This window comes from Cynocephalus volans, chromosome X (genome assembly GCF_027409185.1).
Source record: "Cynocephalus volans isolate mCynVol1 chromosome X, mCynVol1.pri, whole genome shotgun sequence".
Classification (NCBI taxonomy): Eukaryota; Metazoa; Chordata; class Mammalia; order Dermoptera; family Cynocephalidae; genus Cynocephalus; species Cynocephalus volans.
The window spans coordinates 53767002-53793075 of NC_084478.1; the positions used below are offsets into that span (position 1 = coordinate 53767002).

The 26074-nt window shown below is 37.7% G+C and overlaps 2 protein-coding genes across 2 annotated transcripts in view; both read left to right on the forward strand.

Annotated features, from left to right (window-relative positions):
• LOC134366865 (endoplasmic reticulum membrane adapter protein XK-like) overlaps positions 1-16149 on the forward strand; it is a 78247-nt gene extending 62098 nt beyond the window's left edge. The window contains exon 3 of the mRNA XM_063083359.1: positions 16067-16149. The gene's annotated coding sequence lies outside the window, so the exon portion shown is untranslated. The remainder of the gene's footprint in view (positions 1-16066) is intronic.
• Positions 16150-16400: 251 nt separating this feature from the next.
• The window catches only part of SYTL5 (synaptotagmin like 5), a 109754-nt gene continuing 100080 nt past the window's right edge, over positions 16401-26074 (forward strand). Inside the window, exon 1 of the mRNA XM_063083358.1 lies at positions 16401-16526. Within this exon, the coding sequence (XP_062939428.1) occupies positions 16408-16526 (119 nt within the window). The 5' untranslated portion in view covers positions 16401-16407. The remainder of the gene's footprint in view (positions 16527-26074) is intronic.

Below are 26074 nucleotides of genomic sequence, written 5' to 3' on the forward strand. Positions count from 1 at the left end.
TTTATCTTAACTATAAGGAAGTTCAGTCAGTAACATGGAAAAAAAAAAAAAAGATTGGGAGGTTCTGCTTGCATTAGCCATGTTCAAGAAGGAAGAATTTAATTTGCTTCAAACTATTCGCATCTGCCATCTAATTATTTTAGTTGGCTATTAACAGAGTTTGAGCTCCAACCACAGGAATATTATTTCTAAATCAGTTATACACAACCAACCAAACAGCTATGGATTTTCTTTCAAGTGAATTCCTGTCTGACTCTCATTGTTCCTGTGAGCAATAGTCATGTTTGGCTTTATATTTAAGCACAATAGGATATAACTAAATATTAGGTCCACTCAGACCTATAGAGTAGGTTCCTGAACAATGAGGGTAAAATCCAGTGGTAATCTATGATTGATTATATTAGGAAAAATATTGAACCTGGATCAGCATACATGGAAGCCCAATACTGCCACTAATAATAACAGTAATTACTCACACTTTCTATGGATTTACCATGACTCAGGGGCTATTAAAGTGCTTTCCATGTCACTGAGCACACAGAGGTTCAGTCACGTCTCCGAATCCCACAGCTAACAAATTTCAGAGCCTGACTTGAACCAGAGTTCCTGCTGTGTATCAGGGTCACCTTCGTCAAGTTAAGTAACTTCTAAAGGCATCTTCCTGGAATATTTTTTCCTGCTGTACCAATTTCTACCTTTCTCTCTGGTTCTCAGGCTCACCCAGTCTGTACTAGTATCTGTGAAGCTGTCACTGATCTGGCCCTGTCCCCAGCATATCACTGGTTGGCTTTCTCTTAATGGCCTTTTGTTAAGGGGGCCCTGCATTCTCTGGGCCCCTCATCATTACTCAAGGCTCTTATGTCCACTGGCCCCCACAGCACTCCCATCCCCTCAGCCACTGCCAAATCCTCATGCCCCTGGTTAGGTCCCCAGTTCATGCTCACAGAGACGAAGTAGCATCACGCCCTTCTCGGTCTCATCTCTCTGTCCTCTCTCCACACCCTGACCACTGCTGCAGCTTTTATTTCCCTCCTCAGTCAGGGGAAGCTGCTCTAATGTCATATCCTTCATTCGCTCTGTATTTTCTTATGATAAATCTCGATGTTCAAACCTCCAAACTTTGTTCTTGGTAGAAAGAATGCTTAGTTTGAGATACATTAAGAGAAAACATTTTGAAAATTACTTTACAGTGGTGTTTCCCAAATTATCTGTGACCAAAAAAAAACAGGGTTTTTTTGTTTGTTTGTTTTAAGTTTCCAAACCACCTCAACGTATTTTTTTTTCTTTTTTGGTAAAATACACTGCAGAATGAGTTCACTGATTACTCACTCTTACGTCATGTCAATGTCACGTTGCTGTAAAATTTTCTAAATATTCTCAGTTTCTATACATATCTTGTCTCAGACCAGTAGCTAACAGTTTGAAGACCAATAACTAACAGTTTATGGACCAGCACTAGTCCATGAATTACTTTAGAATAGCATTGCCATAGAGAATACCTTTCTCAGGACAACAGGATCAGCATTTATTGTAGTCCTTCTTTTATCTTTCAGGTGCACCTATGTGTTTAATCTTTGTACAGTATTTTGGTTTGTACAAATGTGCACCCTCCAAAGCAAGAGTGCTGGGCACTGGTATAAGATTGACCAAGACAAAATTTTATATATTATGTTGTTATATGTGTGTATATAAGAGAGTACTTCAAAAAGTTCATGGAAGAATATATTTAAAAGATAGTACGAATCTTCCCATGAACTTTCTGAAGTACCCTTGTACGTGTGTGTGTGTGTGTGTGTGTGTGTTTGTGTGTGTGTGTATTTAATTCTACAGTATAGTACAGTGACCAAGATCACAGTCACTAGAGGCATACTGCCTTGGTTTGAATCCTAGCTTCAACACTACAAGCTGTGTGGCACTGGGCAAGTTATTTAACCTCCCTCTGCAACAGTTTCCCTATCTGTAATGGATTAATAAAAGTAACTAACTCAAAGTGCTGATGTGAAGATTGAACTAGTTAATATATGTAAATCAAGACCTTAGAACAGGGCCTACCACTTGTATATAAATGATATTTGCATGTTTACTTTCATTACTACCATGAGCAATAAGGAAAAGAAGTTAAGGCAAATATAATAATAGAACAAGAAATATACAGTCCAATATAAAATATAATACAACACTGAAAATAGGGCATGTGTGATTTATTATGAGTTGGGCAATGTGAAGTATGTAGTAATTTCTTTTTGGGTTTGCTTTTAATGTCTGAGCAATCCCATCACTCCACATGAAAAAATGGTGGAATTTTGCACTAGAAGTTTCTTTAGTGCAAAAGAAACCTCCCAGAACCCCATGAGGTGAGTATTATTATTCTATCCCATTACATAAGAAACCAGGGTTAGGAGTGGTTAAGTAGCTTGGTTTCTATAACACAGAAAATAGCAAAGCTGGGATTTGAACTCAGAGCTTCCTAACTCCAAAACCTGGAGACTTTGTAATTCTTCTCTCGATCTGTTCGTTGGAACCCCAGGGAGAGTTTTACAAGAACAATGTCTGGCCCACAAACGCTGAAATTCTGTTTTAAAATGAAGAAACAAACAAACAAAACAAACAACAAAAAAAACCCAGCTTTAATGAGATATAATCCTCATACCATACAATTCACTCATTTGAAGTGTACAATTCAATGGGATTCTTTTTAGTATATTCACAATATGTTTAGCCATCACCACAATCTAGTTTTAGAACATTTTTGTCCTGAGATGGGTCTGGAACAGAGTCCTTAGGGTTTTAACCTTAAGATTACAGACCATATAGGAGTCTTGAATGTATTTCAAATGGTTTATGAACCTTTTCTAAGATCCAGAGCTTTCATTATCTTCTCTACAAAAAGAAATGTAGCCCAGAAAGTACTAAGAAAATTTAGATCATAGTGGTCTCAAACTTTAAGATGAATACAAATCACTGGGGGCCCTTGTTAAAATTCAGACTCAGATTTAGTAGGTCTGGTGTGGGGCCAGACCAACTATCATCAGTTTTGATGATAGGGATACTAACTTTGGACCCCAATTAAGTTAAATGTTACATGCCATAAAATTTCCTTCTCATTAGTTGATCTATTTTATGAAAAAAAATTATTATGTACTTAATTATTATTATTATATTTTTAAATCTTGTCAATAAAATTTTTGTGGACATTTTTCTTAGTTGTTGTATTAGTATCTATGAAATAGCTATGATTTTGGCTCTAGGCCCAAAAAACTCTAAAATATTTACTAACTGGCCCTTAATAGAAAAAGTTTGCCAAGCCATTATGTAGACCATGGTGTAAAGCCACCTTCGAGGAGTGAAAACGTTGTTCATCTTCCTCTCCATAGCTCCTTGCTGCATGTGGCAGACATGGCATTATCAGTCAGACTGATAGGAATCCCAACTAAGTACGAGGGGCAGCAAGCTGGCTGTATTTATGGATAATTCCTCCTCTAGAAGAGAGGTACGAGCAGGTGGGAGTCAACTTCAGATTTGGTTTAAAATAGATCTTCCTGGAGTTGCAAGCTAATATCCTGAGTGACAGAATGGGTGGGTGTCCACAAAGGACCTTTGTGACTTCTCAGCTAGGTCATGTCTCTACAACCTTGGAAGCAAGATTCCCTAAGAGTAATCTGCAATCCATAAATACAGCTTGGTTAATTAGGATTGGATGGTGATTAGTCCAATTTAGGGATACATTATTGCATCTTCTTACAGCGGCCTTCAAGCTACTTACACTTAAGATGTTTGTTTAGGGCACTGAACTTGAAAGAGCTATCTGACCAAGCGTTTCATATGTATGACGGCATTTCTGCTTGTTTTCCAACACTAACTCACTCTAACTCCTGTTAAAAAGGATCTACACCACACTAATACCAGAACATGCGTGATTCTTCAAAATTCTGCAAGCTTCAGATGGTTTCCTGCAAGATAAGCCTCTATTGCAGAGCTTCCCTTCAGTCATTAATCTTGAACTATTGTTTCCTTTGGTCTTAGTCAATGACAACTTTAGATCTCCTAACTAATGGCCAATTTTCAGGCCTTCTTTTTTGTTTTTGTTTTTTTTAAGATGCACGTGGTTGCCACAGGGCCCATAACTGTGGTCAGATTTTAGCGTGCTCCAGAGGAACAAGTACAAAGCCTGATCTGGAAGAAATTATATTGTCTACCATAATAAGTCCAGGATTTTCTAATTTATATAATTAGAAAGCTATGGTGTTAGGCCAAAGAAAATGTGATATAACACTGGATTGGGCTGAATTTATTGATATGGTGCATTTTCCAGAAATTCTTGGTTTAGTTTACTTACAGCTGGAGGTGTTTGTAAGAGTCTGCTTTATTTGTTTGTTAATCTGAATTTAGCAATGGCCTACATCATTGGCTCTGAGTGATATACTTGACTCTCAGCTCATTAGACTCAACTGCTCCTCCCACTCTGTTGATCATCCCTCCTCAGTCTCTTTTATCATCTCATTTATTCCTTTGTTCATTTTTTTTTTCTTTTTTGGACCAGTAAGGGGATCGTAACCCTTGGCTTGGTGTCGTCCGCACCACACTCAGCCAGTGAGAGCAATGGCCATCCCCATATAGGATCTGAACCCGCAGCCTCGGCGCTACCAGTGCTGCACTTTCCCAAGTGAGCCACGGGGCCGGCCCCCTCAGTTCATTTTTTAAATATTATTGCTCCTCATGGTTCTATCTGTGGCTCTTTTCTCTTCTCTCTTCAGGTGATCTCGCTTACTTGAATGGCTTCAGCCACCATCCATCATCTAGACACCAATGATTCCCAATTAAATGCCTCTAGTGTAGACTTCCCTGATAAACTAAAAAGTTTATTGGGAGTTCTATATTCCAAATGCCCTTCTGGATAGATATTTTTTGATGCTTGCTTCATAAGGACCTGGACTTCAACATGTTGTACTCTCCATCTCTGTTAACAGTATTATCATCAACATTTTTAGGCTTTACCCCATTTTATCAAATCAGAATCTCTGGAGATGGATCCCCCAAAATCTATTTTTTAACAAGCTTCCTACATATTATGTACATTAAAATTTAAGAACCTTTGCATTCCTTCTACCATACCCCTATATCTGGTTGGTCACTGGATCTTATTGAGATTATTTCCAAATATCTCAAAAATGAGCCTTATTTCCTTTACCACTACCACAGCTTTGGTTCCTAATCTCTTCCTGGCACTTCTGCAAAAGCCTCCTCATTGTCTACCTGACTTCTATGCTTTCTTTCATCCTATCACTGAGTACTGGTCTTTCAAAACACAAATCTAAAACAGAAATCTCACTGTGCTATTCCTTGGCTTAAAAGCATTCAACAGCTTGATGGCATGGAAGAAGTTTTCAGACTTTTTAAGATCAGGGAACTTTTTTTTCAAATAAAATCCTACCAGGAAATCCAACTTATAGAACAGATGAAAGCAGAGGTGCTCTGTTTGAAGCAGAGGTTGACGCCATAGGCTCAGCCACTCAGCCACCCTTGCTGTGTGTGATTTCTAAGAAAACATTCCTAAAGATACAGATTTAAAAACACTGGTTAACAACCAGATGCTTTATTTGAATACCAAATTCTTCCCACGCTGGCATCCCTCTTCCTCTTACCTCTCCACCCTTAACCCAGCCCCAGCTCTGGGTAAATTTACCATTCCCTAGGCTAGTCATGTGTTCTTGTGACTTTTCACATTTGCTGTTTTCATAACCTAGAATGACCACTTTCTTCTTCCAAACTGTCCTTTTCTTTATGTTCTCAAAGCCAAAGGTGGCATTTATAAGATTGTGTTGTTTATGTTTATGTCTGTCTCCACTGGAAAATAGACAAGCCCGTTGAGAACAGAACTTCATGTATATATCCTCCAGATCCAGTACAGTTTCTTATGCAGTTTTATACATGTTTATTGTATAAACATGTATATGTTCTGTAACCCATTCTATCTGTTCATTGCTTTTATCTTTTCAGACTGAACATGTGAATTAAACATTACTTTAAAATAGATTTACTGACCTCAAAGCTATATGACTACTATTTTTTTTCCTGTTCAGTAGCCAACCATGTTAATCAGTGGGTATAGGCATTGTGTATCATGACATATGAAGCACAGCTAATATGACTAGAATATACTTTGACAGAAATGACATTTGCTGTATTTTTATCTACTGATTTTATAAGTAATATGTATTCATTGTAAAAACATGTAAATAAAATTATTTAAAGACATTCGTAATATAACTACATAAAGATAGACTTAATATTTTGGCTTATTTCCTCCCATTCATTCTTCTATAATATTTAGGTGCATATTTATTTATTTTAACACAATTGGAATCCTACTGCGTAAGTAGTTTTTTTTTTTTTTTTTTTGTCGTTTTTTCGTGACCGGCACTCAGCCAGTGAGTGCACCGGTCAGTCCTATATAGGATCCGAACCCGCGGCGGGAGCGTCGCCGCGCTCCCAGCGCAGCACTCTACCAAGTGCGCCACGGGCTCGGCCCAAAATGCACTCTTTTTTTTTTTTTTTTTTTTTTGTCCTTTTCGTGACCGGCACTCAGCCAGTGAGTGCACCGGCCAGTCCTATATAGGATCCGAACCCAAGGCGGGAGCATCGCAGCGCTCCCAGCGCCGCACTCTACCAAGTGCGCCATGGGCTCGGCCCGCGTAAGTAGTTTTATATCCCGATTTTTTTCACTTATCTTTGTACTGTGAGCCTTCCTGCATGTCATCACATAAAATAATCTTAGTGTTATTAATAGTTGTATTGTTTTAATAGAAAATTGTGGTGTTTCTAAGCAATTGCTAAGATTTATCAGTATTTAGTAAAATGTCTAGGAAGCCAGAGACCTCTAGGTATTTTGTGAATCAAGGGGAATAGTGATATGTTTTTGACTGATCCATTTTAATGACATTTTGCTTAACTTCAGTAAAAACAGAAAGGGTGGAGGGGTCTAACATTTTTTCAGCATCTGTTATGTGCCAGGCATTGCGCAAGGCACTTTGTATACATTAACTCATTTTAATATTCACAACAAACCAAGGAAGTAGATATTAATATTCTCATTTTACAGATGAATAAATTGAGATGAAAAAAATGTAGAGTAGCGTGTCCATGTTATTCTCTCAAGAAGTAGAATTTCAATTCCATTACTTTCCAAAGCCCATACTCTTTCCATTACTCCCCACTTTCTCCAACATCAACTCTGAGAGAATACACAGAGTCAGCCTTTGATTTTGAAGACTTTGTATTACTAGTTCTTATCCTGTGGACTATAAACCCTTGAGTGATCATGGTTTATGAACCCCTGAAATTACCTCCCTTTGTCATTAAAACATATGTGTATATTTTCAAAGTAGAGAGTCTGTAGTTTTCACTGACTAAGGGATCAGCTATTTCCAAAAAGGTTTACGAATCTGTGCAGCAAATAATGGGGCATATACAAGTATTGCAGAAACACTTTAAGGAGTCTTTCGTTTTACTCTTCAGATTCTGTTGAAAATATTATCTTCTTTCGCTCTATTACCCTTTCATGGGTCCCTGGAACCCATGGAACCAGTTTTCACCCAATCCCCACTAATCCTCATGATACTGTTGGTGGGTTTATACGTGAGTTTCAAAGCATTTCCATTTCTGCTAACTGTGCTACCTTTTCACTGATTTATGTGTGTGTAAAATAGTAATAACTTTCACATTCTTACCTCTTGATAGTTGAGCATTTCAATCCCTGCTTACTTCTCTTTGTACAGTTAAAAGTGCCTACACTTGTACCGATCCAGTAACGATTAATAGAGAATCATGGTACAAATGCAAATTTTCCATCATCATGAAGAACTGAAAGAATGGGTTAACCTTGATCTGCAAGCTTCCTGATAAAGACCATCTTACACATCCTATATATTAGGAAAGTGAGATAAGATAAATGTATGAGGGCCACAAATTATTTGTTACTTCCATTCCATTGCTTGACAGATAAAACTTGGAAGAAGTAATGTTTTGGGGCTTCCAAAGTTAAGTCATAAGATGCCTTGTAGATTCTGTTTGGGCCTCTTGGAATACTAGGTTTGGAGGAAGACAGCTGCCATATGAAAAGTTGGACTATGCTGAAACCACCATGAAGAACAGGCAATATATAGGTGTTGTAATCAACAGCCCCAACTGTGCTCCCAGTGAACAGCTTGTATCAACTGCCAGTCTTGTGAGTGTGTCATCCTTAGCATCCCACCTAATCCACCTTTCAGATGACTGCGGCTCTAGCTGCCATTTGACTTCAGCCTCATAGCCTCATAAGAGTTACCAAATGAGTGCCTCCCAATTGAGCCCAGTCTTCTGAGCAACAGATAACTGAAACATGAAGGAATGAGTGTTCACGTTGTATCTGAAGCTAAAAAGCTCCACTAACTAGAAGGTTTCCGAGGAAATTCCAATCACTGATGTTCTTCCTACATGTTGTGTGATGTATCCTCTTGTCCTCAAGTTCTCCCTGGTAATTTTTTAAAAATTAAGTGAAACAGATTTTTCTGTTCATTTTCCATTCATTCATTCTAAAAATGGTAATATTTTATGAAATGTTGTAACATAGAATTATTGGAAGAAGGTTAACTGCTTGTCTGGTTAAATAGAACTTACCACAGGTTATGAAGAAGGCACTCATGGTAAGAAGGCCACTATAATGTCATGTACAGTAGTTTCAGTGGTACACCCCTCTGTAAATCCACTAGCACTGTAGTGGCTCCCACAGAGCTGGAATATTGTCCAACTCTTCCACCCAGAGCATCTGCCCAGAGTTTAGTTTCTTTTTCCTACTTCACTGTGGCATAGAGCATCCCCTCAGACTGATCCAATGTCTTCTCCTGAGATGAGGTGCTATATATCCCAATTTTTATTTTAAGGATTACTTATCAAACATTTTATTTTTATCTCATTCATTAATTTATTCATTTGGAAAATACTTTTGAACACCTACTTAGTGCCAGGAACTGTGTGAAGTTCTGGGAATATAGTGGTGATCAAGAAAAAATGAGGTCTCCCACAGAGCTTAAGGTTTATCAGGGAAAACCAACATTGAATAAGTATGGTAAGTATTTGGCACAGTCCTTAGTGTTGTCCACCAAATATTTCTGATCTTTTCCCCTTGTGTGAAAATGGTAGGATGGCACTTCCTGGCCCCCTTGTAATTGGATAAGGCTAACTGACCACCAGTTCTAGTTCATGAGTTGTGAGTAGAAATAATATCTGTCACTTCCAGGCCAGGGCATTGAATTCCTACTGTGAGATCTTCCAAAGCTCTCTTTTCCCTCTGGTGTGGCAACTGGCAATGTTTACGACGATGACTACCCTATCAGCTTGGGTTTTTGAGGAATATGTGGCACGAGCAAGAAATAAACCTGTGCTGTTACAAGCCATTGTGATTTGGGAATTGTTTGTTTCACAGCATATTCTTGCCCAGTGCTGCTCAAAATATCTATAGCAAAAGATTAGGTTATTTGTTATTTTTATTTCTAATCTGTTATAGACCAACACAGTGTAAAATATAGTTGAAATAAATTAATAGATATGAGATATAAAATACGTAAAAATTAAGACTAAATTATTGTTAGATTCAACAGATTTAAAATTAGTCTGTCAAATTACTATAAAAATTTCTAAATGCTGGGCCAGCCTGGGGCTCACTCAGGAGAGTGCAGTGCTGGTAACACCAAGGCCATGGGTTCAGATCCAATATAGGGATGGCTGGTTCGCTCCCTGGCTGAGCGTGGTGCTGACAACACCAAGTCAAGGGTTAAGATCCCCTTACCGGTCATCTTTAAAAAAAAAATTTCTAAATGCTTATTCTGAATTTCTGTACTTCATATGATTGCAAATCAATAAGTTTGCAGACCTAAACCAGTCTGCAGGCCACACTTTAAATACCACTGTTAGCTTACCCCAACTGATAGAATGTTACCATGGGAGAAGTAGAGGGTGTGAAAAGAAGTAGAAGTATGAGATGAGGGTGTGAAAAGAGGTAGAAGTATGAAAATGTATTGCATAGATATTGTATGAGTTTCCAATTGCTGCTGTCTAACAAATTACCACAAACTTAGTGTCCTAACACAACTGTACTATCTTACAGTTCTGAAGGTCAGAAGTTTAAAATGAGTCTTAGGAGGCTAGAATCAGGGTGTTGACAGGATTGCCTTCCTTCTGGAGGCTCCAGGAGAGAATACATTTCCTTGCCTTTTCCAGCTTCTAGAGGCCATCTGCATTCCTTGGCTTGTGGCCCCTTCCTGCACCTTCAAATCCTGTCACTCCACCTCTGCTTCTATCATCACATCTCCTTTTCTGACTTCACCTCTACTGTCTCCCTCTTGTTAGGACCATTGTGATTACATTGAGCCCATCCACATAATCCAGGCTAATCTCCCTATCTCAAGATCCTTGATTTAATCATGTCTGCAAAATCTTTTTTGCTACATAAGGTAACATTCACAGGTTCTAGGGATTAGGATGTGGGGGTCTTTATTCAGTTTACCACAAATAGCTAAGTTAGACTAGGAGTCAGGCATTTAAGCAGATTCCTGTGGATACTTGATAATTGGGAGATGGACAGGGAAGGGGAAAGTTTTCCAAGCAGAGAGTCTTGCAAGCAGGAAGATCTGGAGGTGAGGAAGATTAGGGCTTCTTTGGAGGAATGAAACTTTGAGTGTGGTTAGGGGATAGATATGTAAGAGAGAGGTAGGCAAAGGCCAGATCCTGCAGTGTTTTGTAACCCATATCAAGCAATTTGGACTTTGAAGAGCAAAGGAGGGCTGACCAGTTAGCTCAGTTGGTTAGAGCTCGGTGTTTTAACACCATGTCAAGTGTTTGGATCCCTGTGGTGGTGGCGGGGCGGGGGGTGAGGAGGAGGAGGAGGAGGAAAGAAAGAAATTATAAGTGAATTTTAACAAGGTTGCAAGATACAGATTAAAAAAAGGAGCAAAGGAAACACATTGAAGCGTTTTTAGTATGAGAGTGACAATTATCGAGTTTGTGTTTTGGAGGAATCTCATATAGAACAGTAAGAATGGAGACAGAAAACTGTGATGTTGATGAACCAGGATGGTGTCACCTAATTTACAACATGTCTGAAACCCAAATTCATTATTGCTCACCAAAACCAGCACATTTCCAACTTTCCTATTGCTGGCAATATCACTTATATTCTTCTGGGATCAAATTCTTAAAATTATTTTCAGACTCTTTCTTTCTTTTCTTATAACTCCAGTCAGTTACCACACCTTATTGCTTCTTACAATTTTTAAAAGATGTAAATTATATATGGTTATGTGAACACGTCCAAAGTAATGAATAACATGGAAATAGCCCCTTTTTATCTCTTCTCTCACCCTTAACAATCCAACTTCAATCTCTATGTACAACGTGACTCACAGATCACTATGTTTCATTCTGTGTCTTTCCTATGCATTTACATATATTATATATGATCTCTATTGCATTGCTTTAAATGTATATGCATTTGAAAGTGTAATTATCTTCCTATTTTCAACTAACAGTATAGCTTTGGTATTATCCATGTCAATATATTTTTAAATACCTCATTTTAAAATTGCTGTAACTTTAGGCTGTTTCAAAATTTCCACTATTGATAAGTATGCTATAATGATGTGCTTTTTGATTTTTCTCTTAAGTCTTTCTCTATTGAAATTGTTATTTAGATTTTTCCTAACCAGTTTTTTAAAGATAGAAATAGTCTTCTCTTTAAAAATATCAAAATATTCAATGCCAAGATAAGAACCAATAATGTTAAATATCTTTTTCCAAACTGAGGGTTGTGTGAAAATTTACAATGAACATTAGAGTATTAAAGAGCTAGAAGTTCTGTAGAAGAAAAATTATTTAACTTGGTTTAACCTTACATATCTAAATTTTTTTGTTGGACTACAGGACTTTAAAAAATTCCATAGAGTATTTTATAACATCTTGTGGGATACTGTTTTTCCATGGAGGCACTGAGAGGCAGCCAAATTTAGTGATTGTAAGCAGAGTCCCTGAAACCAAACTACTCTGAGTTACTTACTAACTGGTTAACCTTGAGTAAGTTATTTAATCTCTCTATGCCTCAGTTTTCTCATCTGTAAAATGGGGATAAAAACAGAATTTATTTCATAGGGAGGTCATAAGCTTTAGCTGAGTTATATAAATGTTAGCTCTTATTAGTATGGAGTGTTCTGAGAATTGCTGCTCTTGAAGGATCAGTATAAAATTGATGGTATTGTTAGTTGGACTTTCTAGTATTGTTTGGAGAATCAATACTGTTGTGAAATTTAAAAAACAAACAAAAAAAAAAACCCCAAGCCACTGCACTCCCATGTAATGTACTGCACAGAGTTGCCCATCTGAGAAGAAACTGCTCTATTGAAAATAAATGCCTGCAGTTCCATAGCATCTGCCCTTGAGTCTTTCAGCTTGGGGTTCATAGTAAAAGTCTTTGTGTGTGTGTGTGTGTGTGTGTGTGTGTGTGTGTGTGTGTGTGTGTGTGTGTGTGTGTGTGTGTGGCACCTGCATCTCTATGGCAGTTCTCACCTTTTGACAGTAATGTGGATTCTTGCTGTACTCCAGTTATAGCTGTCCTGCAGGATAACTTATTTATTTGAAAGGCACCATCAAGTGTATTTTGCATATGCCATTTAGTTTATATTCTAAGCATCATAAAATCCCTCTAAATGTGCTGAATATCCATCTATCTGTTTTCACACAGTAACAGGCAAACAGGAAATTAACTTTATTTTTATTAGTTTTATCTTAAGAGCACTCCTAGAAGCATTTTATTTTTAATGCTGTTTTTTAGGTACCTAATAATGACATATATTCAGATATACCCTTTCCTTTGCCTCAAATATAAACCTCTATTATTTTTAAGTGTGCATTACTCAAAACAGATGCTTTTTAAGCTTATGTCTCTGTGTGATGCTGTGAGAATTTTTGATTACCCCATCTTTTTTGATGATCAGCAGAGTTAATGACCTGTCCTAAGCTATCTATGCTGAAAGGCAGCAGAATGACATAGGAGTACAAACCAAGTTGTCATCTTTCTAGTTTAGCTCAGTTCAGCAAGGCAACTGGGCAGAGGGAAACATACACATCTGAAATGTTTAAAGAGAGATCTGTTTAAGTTAAGGAATTGAGGAGTAAAATAAAAATAAATTTCTCTCTCTTAATGTGAGTAGTGTTTCCTGGGCACCCTTAACTAAAAGAATGAGGGTCAACTACTCATTTTTTTTTCACTTGATTAAAGTATGTAGTGGGTAAGGGGTCTACAGATGGGGCTATGAACGAGCTGAAAAGAGGCATCAAAGGACGGTGCATAGGTGAATTTATTGCAGCCCAGATGCTGGTCCTTAGGACAAAGGCTCAGAAATTTGATGGGTCAGCACACAGCAAACAGATCAGACATGGGTTCAAACTAAACCAAACATGGAGGGCTCCATAAGCAGAACCAGAACATTCACTCCTGAAGAGGCAGCTCTATGGAAGTCAACTTACAATTAATTAGAAGTGTCTGGGAGGAAGTGAAATTCAATTAAGGGGAATTAGTTGTACAATATGAGTAATTAATGCCATGAAAAAGTGCCAGACGGAGGCTCCATCACTCGATGTGGACCGTGTGCTACAGAGAATAAATCACTTTCATTTGGGGGCCTAGGTGCTTCTTCCCTGGCTGGAGTCTGGATGGGCACCATCAACACCTAGCTTTTTGGATCTCCCATGCTCACTGTCTTATCTGTGCCCATGCTTGCTGCCTCCTTCTCTTCATCCTGTATTTCACCAGAAGGACTCTATTATTATCACTAAGATTCCATTTTACTAAATTATAATGACAGTCCAGTTGTGCCTTCTGGAGGAAGCATCCTGATTTTCTTGATAGAGTTTTGGCTACTTCTGATCTCCTTGGCCATCCATTTGCATCCATTTCTGTCACCTTCATGTGCTGCCCCTGGTATTACTTATTCTCCTTACAGGGCAGACCCTTCTATTTTTAGAGAGCACACTTGTATTTACAGTCCAAGAGAGTGATAACCATAGCTTCAAGTCAAGCATTTTTGTAAATCCCAACCCTTTGAATAATTTCTAAGTGCAGTTCTATAGAATATTCACATAGGACATTCTATATCTGATATTTAAAATACAAAGTATGTCTTAAGTGAACTTGGCTGTAATGATAGCATATTCATTCACTGAGTTTCCAATTATTTTTATTTCATTTCAGCATAAAGCCAGATGAGATACAAAGGGGTGGAGAAACCAATTGTGTTCTTTATCTGAGGAGACCCCAGTTGACAGTGATACAAAACCCAAACCATTAACCTTTCTGAGGATCCCATTTTGCTCTTAACCTTGTTGCTTTCTGTTTGTTTCAACCTTGGGGCCCTCTGATCCGTGCTGCCTCTAGGGCTTTGGAGATGGAGGAAAGGCCTGGAGTAAATCCAGAGAGTCTGCACTGACCTGGGCAGTCTCTTCAGAAGGGGGTAGCTCTTGGTGTGTAAGAAGCAGTTCAGTTCTGGGTCATTTTAACAAAGTTCTGGTTTGATATACACTGAACAAACACATGGGGGCTTTGGAAAGTTAGGGAGGCTCTGGACAAGATCCTGTCCTTTAGATCTCCTGAGATTTTGAGGTCAGCCTGACCTTATGGTTTCTCGGAGGTCCCAAAGCAGCCTTTCAGTAGGTATCTAGTTAGACCTGGGAGCCCGGCTAGAGCCAAAGAAACCAAGTGTAACTTGCATGTAGATTGTAGTTCATAGACCTAGGGGGAAGCTCAGGGAGTCTCACGGGATGATGCCCAATCACAAAACCCAGTAGGTCACCCTAGGAGTCATCATTCTTAAGTGGCTGTATAGAGAGGATCCATGCACCAAACCAATGAAAGAATGTGCTCAAGAGTTAGGGTAGGGAACAGGGCCCGGCAAGCTTCTTATGTTGACAGGAGGTAGTTTTAAAAAAATCTACTTTGGGGCCAACCCTGTGGCACACTCGGGAGAGTGCGGCGCTGGGAGCGCAGCAGCGCTCCTGCCGTGGGTTCGGATCCTATATGGGGATGGTCGGTGCGCTCACTGGCTGAGCACAGTGTGGCCGGTCACAAAGAAGACAAAAAAATAAAACTCAAAAAAAAAAAAATCTACTTTGCAGTATATAATACATAGGTAGAATAATTCACAATCACGTACATCATAAGATATAAACACTCATCTTGAGAATAAAATATTACTTGAAGCCCCTGTGTTCTCTTCTCTGATGGTGTCGCTCTCTGAATGCCAGAGGTAATCATGATCTTGAATTTCCCATCAAGTTGCTTATATTTATACTGCAAATGTATGTATTCCTAAATTATATGTAACATTTTTTGCAAGTTATATCCTTCATATAGACTAGGGTAATTCAAAAACTTGATGGAAAATGTAATTAAAAGATAATGCTTATCTTTCCATGAACTTTTTGAAGACCCTGCATATGATATCATTCTGTAAGCATTCTTCTGTAACTTATTTTTTTTTTCATTCAACATTGTGAGATATGTTGAGATTGATTTATATAGCACCAGTTTATATTTATTTCAGTAGCAGTGCTTTTAAAGCTATGTTCCTAGGCGTGGGGAGGGAGGAAAAGTAGGGAGCTATTTAAGGGCCCTGACCTGTAGTGGACAGTCCAGATTGGGTACTTAGTTTCCCAAAGTGGTGACCAAATTCACCATTGGTCAGCTGCAAGAGTGGTGATGATGGGATCTGGCTGGCAGAGGAAGCTAATTTTAATGGAGGAAAATTAATTTGCATAGGGAACCTGGAGCCAATTAAGTACAAATAACATTTCATGGTAAAAGACACAAAATAAGCATTTAATAAATGCATGTTTACTGACTTAATTTTTTTTTTTTTTAGTTAGGTACATCAATGTGTCAAAAATTAGGCAGTTTTATAAGTGCTGTGAGAAAAATAGCCTAATTAATTTTTCTCTCCCTTGATTTTTCCAACTTTTCAGTATTTTCTGCATTCTGTCTCAGCAGGTCTGATTCCTACTCTGTAGCTTTATGAAGGATTGAAATTGAGCATCTTAGTGAAACTCAGCTGCTGCCTGACTGAACACCACAGCAAAGCTTTTGGAAATCTTTTTCTGTTAAAACAGTAATGACTTTCTTGGAACGTAATCTCAGTGGAGCCTGTTTTCTTTGTAGCCTGAAAGAATACCTAATGACCTTCAGCAGTTCTACAAAGACCTTATAAAAACCACTTTACTCCTAACAACTGAGTGACTCTGGTTGGTCAAGGGAAACCTTAAGAACTGTAGATATCAATTCACCTTCTAGAAGATTCAACCACTGCTACTCAGAGCTGCTGCTGAAATAACATGTCTAAGAACTCGGAGTTCATCAATCTGTCATTTTTATTAGATCATGAGAAGGAAATGATCCTGGGAGTCCTAAAGAGAGACGAATATTTGAAAAAAGTGGAGGACAAGAGAATAAGGTAGTATTCATTTATCTTTTTGGCCCTCCTTGACTGCTTTCTGTTTGTTTGAAGCAATTTAGATCAGAAATGGGGCAAATGTGACTACACTGGAGATAGATGTTGTTCTGGAACTTTGTGGGTTCCCAGAAGTAGCCCAGATATTAGAAAACATCTTTGGCACTGCATCATTTAGCCAGATAGGAGGATAAAATTGAGCAAAAAAATATGGTGTTGATGAGAACACCCATTTGCTAATAACGCTGTAAAGTTAATTAAGAGGAAGGACTGCACAAGTTTGAATACTGGCTCTGGCACGTATTAGTTGTGTGACTTAGAGAAAGCTACTCAACTTCTCCATACCTTGGTTTCCTCATTGGTAAAACAAGGGTAATAATAACACTCACCTCATAAGGTTGTTCCAAAGATTAAGGAAGATAATACATGTACAGTGCCTGGCACTTGAGTGTTCAATAAATGTTAGCAATTATCTATTCATAATGCCTTTCTCAAGTCAGTCTTACTGGGGATTTGCCTTTGCCGTAGCTGCAAAAGAAGAAAAGCAACTGGAGAGTGAAAAGTTCCTATGATACCCTAGAAATCACTTGAATTTCTTGAAATAAGTTTCTGTGTGAAGAAAGTTAAGTCATATAGGCACAGTTGAATTTCATATCTGCTGTAGACAGGCTGATATTTAGCTAGCTCCCCAGGTATGAGCTCACCTGTGTTTTAGCCAGCATCCATTCTGATTAGCTGTATGATCTACTCTGAATGGTCACATCATCATCCTGATTGATTGCAACATCCATTGTGATTGGTTGCTGCCTTTATTGTCCTTGTCATTAAATATATTAAGCAGCAGAAGTAAACAGAATTCCGTCCTCAGTCACTGCCAACTGTGCACTGTGTACTTTTTGTGTCTTGTATAGCTCCCCAAACTACAATAGGAAACTTATGTTTATTTTACTTGTGGAGAAAACTAATCATAAGATTATTTTCACAAGTTGCAAAAATCTTCAACGTGCCTGAAGCAACTAGGATCCTTAGAATTGGAAATACATTGAAATATTCTTGGTTGACGTTTATTTCACAGTTAAGAGCCCAGAAGCCTCATTTCTGCTTTTTCAAGATATTCAACCAATCTGTAAGAAACAAAGGTTTTGATTACAATTATTGCATTTTTTCTATGCCTAGAATTCAGATGTCAGTGCAATGTGGTTAATGATTTTAAAGACATCAGAAATGATATTTTTGGTATTAGTAGTCCAGTCATGAAAAGTGTTTGAATTTTCTAGTACACTGAAAAAAGTTATTTTGTTTATGGGTGGTGGTATATTAACTAGTTATTGGTGACATTCTCAGGGAAGTTAAAAATCACTCCCTTTATGAAGAAACAATTTAATATCCAGATCTCAGGAAACACTGAATTATAATGAATAGGACTTTGTTCACAATATTTGTTTTTGTCATTCTCAGTAGCTTTTAGTAACAATCTATAATATTCCCTCTTTCTTTTTCTCATCCTATTTTCTTGCCTTGTCTTCTTTCTTTATTCTCTATAAATAAATTCAACCAAATTGCATAATATACAACAGAGCTGTCAAGAATACAGTTGTTGATTTCCTGGCTCTTTAAATTTTTCTGAGAATAGCAGAAGAAAGGCTTTTATAGATCCAAGATACAAACTTCTATAGAAAATAGATTTTTTTAAAGCTTTGTCTTGTTCCCTACTTTAATAACAACATTGGCTAATATTTATTGAGTGTTTTTTTTGCACTAACTGTATTAGATGTGTTGTCTTGTTTTGTTCTGAGCTCCCATGATATAAGCTCAGGTCAGATGACTCAGGCACTACCAATATTAATAGCTTCGTGTATTGAGAAGTCATGCCAGGGTGTGTGGCATGGTGTTTAGAGTACATGCTGTTGAATCACACACCCAAAGCTCAAATCTTAGTTATACCATGACATTTTTGTGTTATTTTAGACCAGATGCTTCCATGGATAAATCTAGTTTCCTCATTTGACAAAAGAGAAATAATAATATCAGCTACCTCATATGGTTGTAAGGATTAAGTAAGTTATTATAATGATATTAAAACAGTACTGGCATAGAATAAGCACTCAATAATTGCTGGCTATGATCATTAGCCCTATTGATGTTTTGTGTTGCCCTTGATTTACTAGTTGCTGCAGACACTATCAGTGCTTCACTCAGATCCCCCAAGGTCCCTTTGTTGGATCTGTGCTCTCATCCCTCAGTTCCACGTGTTTTACTTCTAAGGACTTGCACCTTCTATCCTCATGAAAGGATTACTTTTGAGTGACTGAAGTTTCCCATAGGAATAGAGAGTCACAAGTACCAGATAGACTTGAATTTAAACTGGGCAGCCCAAAGCCAATGGCTGACAAGTACTCCTTGCCTGAAAACAGGACAGACTCTGCAATGCAATTTATGCTCTGGAGTTCTGCATGGGATCACGCTGAGGCCGGACTTCACCTAAAATTCACACCCTTGCTTAGCCCCTCCTCCCTGCCATGGCCTGCCTTTCCTAATGCCTTTCTCCTGAGACCCCTCCATAAATTGCTTGCACGCAAATCTACATCCCAGAATTAGCTTCTGAAAAACCTAACCAGAGACACTGTAAAGCTAATATTACTAAGGCTATTGCTATTTAATAAAGTTAGTTTAAAGGGAAATATGAATATAATAAGTCTGAGAGGTGAGCATTAAAGTAAAAATTTTGGTTCATTTGATTTGTAAGTTAAGATCTGTCCAACAATTTTTTTCAGTCATTAGAGTTTATATACTGGTAATGAAAGAAGTGAGGCACTACAGCATAGGCTAAGCATCTTGATCAAATAGTGTAACTTTCTGTTGACTTTCCTCCCTTTATCCTCCTCTGATTCTCCCTATTTTTATTATGGGTTTAAATACAACATAAATTGGCTCAGGGGCAGCTTTACTCTGGACCAGTAGGTCTGCATGATGATTAAATTCTGTAAACATTTTTTTTTTTTTTGATCACCTGCTCTATACTAAAGACCATGCTATACTCTGTGTGAAAAGCAGTATGATATAAAAGAAAAGAGGACCTCTCAGGTGTTCTCGTATCGAGTTCAGGGGCTCTGTAAACTTGAATTGGGAAAAAATATTATACCTTTATTTTATCAGCCTTAATTGAAATTTAAAATCTTTTTCAATTATGAAGGTAGACAGTATAAGACAGTAGTATTAATTGTACCTGTGACTTTGTCACCAAGAGAAGTCATGGGAATTGTCATATCACAATGAAGATAAATCAAACATCTCAAAATATCATTTATGCTTATCCCTACTTCAAAATTATGGTACTTATTAGACCTGCCACAGGATCTTGTTATTTAATGTGTAAATAAAACACCTATTATTGTAGCACAATTTTTTTTAGTATTTTAATAACTGTATTTCAGTATAATTGATTTCCTTTGTAAACCTGTGTACTGTATAATATGCAAACAAAGACATGATTCTGAGAAGGGGGTCATAAGCTTTACCAGACTGCTAGGGGAGTCCATAGCACCAAAAATGTTAAGATGTTGATACAGAAGCTCACAGTGTAGTGGGGGAGACAGATTTATAACTAAAGATAGTTCAAGGCAGAGTGAAATAAGCACAAACTACTAGAAGCATAACCCAGATGTCAGCAGAGGTCACTGTCTTTGGGGATTGTAAAAGTCAGGGCTCTCCAGTGAAACAGAATCAAGAGAATGCATGTGGACTGATGGTTAGATAGATAGATAGATAGATAGATAGATAGATAGATAGATAGATAGATAGAGCTATTCATTATAAGGAATTGGTTCATGCAATTTTATTATAAAAAAATTGGCTCATACAATCATGGAAGCTAAAATGTCCAGACCCAGGAGAGCCAGTGGCATAGTTCCAGTCCTACTCCAAAGGCCTGAGAACCAGGAGAGCTGATAGTGTAGATTCCGGTCCTAGTCCAAAGCCCAAAGGCACGAGAAAACTGATGTTGCAGCTAGAGGACAGGCAAGCAGAGAGAGAATTTTTTTCTCACTCAGTCTTTTATTCTATTCAAACCTTTGACAGATTAGATGACCCCCACCCATAGCATATTGGAGAGGGAACTCTACTTTACTCAGTTTACTGATTTAAATGTTAATCTCATCCAGAAACACCCTCATAGAAACAACCAAAAATAATGTTTAACCAAAGATCTGGGCACCCAGTAGCCCACTTAAGTATACACATGTGATTAACCATCTCAGGGATTTATATAAAATTAGTTTTATCACCCTTTCCCATACTTTTGTAATTCCATAGTTAATCCTCGCTCTGTATTCCTGCTTCTGAACTCTCCCTCTTTTCTTGCACAGCACCACTTGTGGCTATTACTTAGACTGTCTGTGCCAGAACAGACAAGAAAATTAATCATTTTTCCTTGAAATTCTCAAAAACCATGAATGTAAGGAGCTTGGATATATAACAGATTTTATTGCAATAGTAAACTTTGGTGCCAAGTATTAAAATAATTGTTTTCACCATGCTACAGATGTGTAAATCGATATTTTGTGAGAATCTAGAGAAAGACATAATTAATTGTGAATAAGACAGAAATTGAAGGAATGGTTTTACAGAAGAGTATGGCTTTGACATGTGGTAAGGATTTTGACATTGGCCAATATAGGTCAGCTGTTTCAGCTATTTACCTACCACGAACCACCAAATCACCTTCAGATTCTGCTGATGTTTCAGAATGAAATTGAAGCCAAATAAAAATTTTAACAGTTATAAAGATTACAGGGCTGGCCCGTTAGCTCATTTGGTTAGACCATGGTTCTGATAACACAAAGGTCAAGGGATAACACTGGCCAGCTGTCAAAAACAAACAAACAAACAAACAAACAAAAAAGAATTATAAAGATTATGAAGAAGAAACTGATCTGGAAAGTTAGCAAATTGGAGTTTGGGAAACAGTGGACTTACTGTTTCTTTGCATTTTTGTTTGACTAAGTTGTTCTTCGATATGAAGAAAATAGAAGTATAAAAGAGTGTAAAAATTGCATTGAATCAATATTTTAGGACTGATGCCCAAATGTGCCCCACAGTCCACATAGGCACTGCAGTGTGTCATTAATTAAGGTGGGACTCTCTGGGGGTCTCTGGGGCTCCTGAAGGTGCTCCACAACCTGAAGGCATATGGCAAGCCTGATAATTACCTCCAGACATGAATCGTAGGCTGGAGAAAGGCATCTGCTGACTACCATTGCACTATAGGTTCATCCAAGAAGCTTAAATTTATTTACGTATATTTTTCTCCTTCAGACCAAGCAGGAAGGAGTGATAGAAGATATCCAGACACAGGTCTTGACTGTTAGAGAGTAAGAGTATTTTAAATGTTCTCTGTGGAAAACGAATCACTCATTTATTGATGGCTTTAATGCTATGAAGAAAGAGCAAAGAAAATTGAGCTATCAACAGTGATTGCAAATGGAAAAAAAATGCTGACAGTTTGGAAGCACAAAATAGAAATTATTGTTGATTATTTTGTGCCTTAGATTTTCCTAACTTTGAAAGAACTCAGACTAACATAAAAGTGTACGTGGCTCATAATAATCTATTCCAAAAAATCTCTTCAACAAATTCTTACTCTGTTTGATTTCCAATGCCTAAAAACAAATACTATCAAATGTCTACTTTGTGGTATTAACCTATATAGGAAATCTTCAACTTTAAAGTGACTGTTCATTTCAGCAGTTCATTTGTGAGCTTTAGTGTCACTGAGGACATGTCATTTCTGTTTGGCTACCATGCACGAAAACACATCTGCACTTACATTCTCTTTGGCAGCCAGTCTTGAGCTTGACTCAGTGGTGGACTCTACTGGTTGCTTTACAGCATACATTTTTCATTTCTTCCTCTCTATCTAAAAATCTCAATTTTGGTCAGCTCCAGGAGTGTATTTTTTGAAAAATATAATTATATAATCATACCAAGACTATGATTATTCTAGCCACTATCATTGGTCTGGAGGTGGACATGAGACCAAAGATAACCCACTCAAACATATAGCCTAGACTTTATGGAAGGTCATGTTCCTACAGGACATGTTCAATGAATATGTTATCCCATTTGCTATTAAGGATGAAGGCCAGCACATTAATGAATCTGGGCTGAAAGAATGGCAGAGAATTATTGTCAGCATCCTGATATACTAGAACCTGCTACTCCTCTCTAATTCTTATTTAAGCAATTAATGTTTTCTTATTATTTATAACAGTATTAATTACATGTTCTGTTACATGCAGCCAAAAGCATCCTACAATTCCCAAGAGTCAGAATTAATCAACATTTGATGAGCACTTTCTATGGGCCAAGTGCTATTTTTATTGCTGGAATAATGGAGATGAGCAGAGACACAATCTTAGTGCTTGTTGGATTCATAAAGAAGTTTGCAGTCATGGATCAGGCTTTATCCATGGTGTACACCAGGGGTCAGCAAATTTTTTTTTGTAAAAGGTCAGGGAGTAAATATTTTAGGCTCTACAAGCCATATGTTCTGTTACAACTTTGCCATTGTAGTACAAAAACAGCAATAGATAATATGTATGCATGTTTGTATGTAAACAAATGGATATGGTTGTGTTCCAATAAGACCTTTTTTAAAAAACACAAGCTGTGGGATGGATTTGGCCCATGGGCCATAGTTTGCTGACCTTTGATGTTGAAGACAGCACCTTGGTAGGTTCTAGCCTTGGGAATAGCTGCATACACCTAAAAGCCCTGATGGCCATCCCAGAGAGAAGCAGAAAATATATAGTCCAAGAGATTAGATGGAGTTGGACTATCAGAGATGGAACATGGGCTCCTGTCTGGAAGGAGGGTCTCACAGGGTCTCATCGTCTTCTGATTATGCCTCACCCAATCTGTAGTAGCTCATATCCTGAAATAGCTTAAATGTGTTTCATTGCCTCTAGTAGAAGAATAATAAAATATATCTAGAGGTATAGAAAAATACCAAGAAATAGAAGAAGGTTCTGCAAAATTGTGAGGGAGCAGTTACAAAATCATTTTCCCAGTGAGGTAAGAACTATTAATATCCCATTTACAGATGAGGAAACTGAAATGCAAAGTTAAGTAACTTGTCCAAGCTCACACAGCTAGTAAGTGGCAGAACTGCAATTTGCAGCACCACAGTCTGGCCCCAGAGCCCACACTCCACCCTTAGGCCACTTTTAATTTCTGGGAGATACATATGACCTTGCAAGAGGGCCAGGGTAAAAAAACATGGTAAACTATCCAATGCCGACCTCATATCACAGAATGAATTGCTCAATTCACAAATGAAAGGACCACAAAAAATGATTACATCGTATAATGTTGAATATCCTAATTATCCTGATTTGAGTATCACATATTGCACACAGGTATTGATATTCAATGCTGTACCCCGCAGCTATGTACGATAAATTGTTTCAATAAAAAAAATAAATAAAACAAATGAATCCTCATTTAATCCCCATGTCATCACTGAGTTATATGCTATTATAATGTACTATATCTATAGCAACTGAAATTAGACAGATTAAATAACTTGCCTAGCTGGTAAACATCAGAGCTGATGGTCTCTTATTCCATACTGCCTCCTTTTCCTCTCTGCTGTGATGCTTATGCAGTAACTGCACCTCTTCAGATCCAGTTGAAAGCCCACCCACAGCCTTACTAATAGCTGTCAGAAATGGAACAAAACAAAAAACATTTCTTTAGCCTGGTATTTACTGACAGTTCTGACCCATAAGCTGTATCGCGTTATCCAAAGTTAATATGACTTTTATCGAACCATTGCTCTTGCACAATAAAAACTGACAAGAGTTCCGTAAGTTGCTCTACTCTTTACAGTGACTGAAAACGAAAGTGAAAATATACTATGTTGTCTTCTGCACAGCTGGCTTAGCTGAAAAGGACCACTAAGAAAGCCAGAGATTAGTATCGTCAGGAGACCACAGAGCCCAGCCTGGAAACTGCCGTATAGTTTTGTCTTTATGGGGTTGATTTCATCATTTGAGTGCATCGTTTGAGGGAAGAGAAGGAAGGAGTAACAGGAGGGGAAAGTATGTTAAAATTGGCTATTTGGAATCCTACAGATAAGCTAAATATTTGGTTCAAATAGATTTCTTTTTCTAAAATATTTATTTATTTTTGATTATACATATTTATGGGGTACAGAGTTGACTATCAGTATTTGTGTACAGTATGCGATGATCAAATCGGTATTATTAGCATGTTCATCATTGCAAATTGTAATTACTTTTTGTGTCCCTTATACAATTACTCCCTAGCCCCCCCCTTCCTACCTCTAGTAACTATTGGTCTGTTCTCTCTTTCTGAAAGTTCAGCATTTTATTGTGGTCTTTCTTTCTTTCTAGCTCCCACTTATAAGTGAGAACATGCGGTATTTCTCTTTCTGTGCCTGGCTTACTTCACGTAACATAGTTTTCTCCAAGTTCATCCATGTTGCTACAAATGAGAGAATTTCCTTCTTTTTATGGAAGAGTAGTATTCTATTGTGTATATATACCACATTTTCCTAATCCAGTCAACCACTGATGGACATTTAGGTTGGTTCTACATCTTGACTATTGTAAATAGAGCTGCAATGAACATGGGAGTGCAGGTATCCCTTTGACATGATGATTTCTATTCCTTTCGGTATATACCCAGTAGTGGGATTGCTGAATCATATGGCAGTTCTATCTGTAGTTGTCTGGGAAACATCCATACTGTTTTCCATAGTGCCTTTACTAATTTACAGTCCCACCAACAGTGCAGAAGAGTTTCCTTTTTGCCACATCCTCACCAGCATTTGTTATTCTGTCTTTTTGATAATGGTCTGTCTAACTGGGGTGAGATGATTTCTCAATGTGGTTTTTATTTGCATTTCCCTGATGCTGAGTGATGTTGAGCATTTTTTGATGTGTCTGTTGGCCATTTGTATGTGTTCCTTTGAAAAATGTCTATTTGGCTCCTTTGCCCATTTTTTAATTGGATTATTTGGGGTTTTTTACAGTAAAGTTGTTTGAGTTCCTTGTATATTCTGGATATTAATCCCTTGTCAGACATATAGTTTGCAAATATTTTCTCTCATTCTATAGGTTGTGTTTTCACCCTGTTGTTTATTTTGCTGTGCAGAAGCTTTTTAGTTTGATATAATCCCATTTCTTTATTTTTCCTTTTGTTGCTTGTGCTTTTCGGGTCTTATTCAAAAAGTCTTTGCGCGGTCATATATCCTGAAATATTTCCTCTATGTTTTCTTTTAGTAATTTTATAGTTTCAGGTCTTAAACTTAAGTCTTTAATCTATTTTGAGCTGATTTTGGTGTATGGCAAGAGGTATGGGTCTTGTTTCATTCTTCTACACATGTGTATCCAGTTTTCTCAGCACCATTTACTGAAGAGGCTGTCATTTTCCAGTGTATGTTCTTGGTGCCTTTGTTGAAGATCAGTTGTTTGTAAGTACTGGGCTGATTTCTGTGTTCAAGATTCTGTTCTATTGGTCCAGGTGTC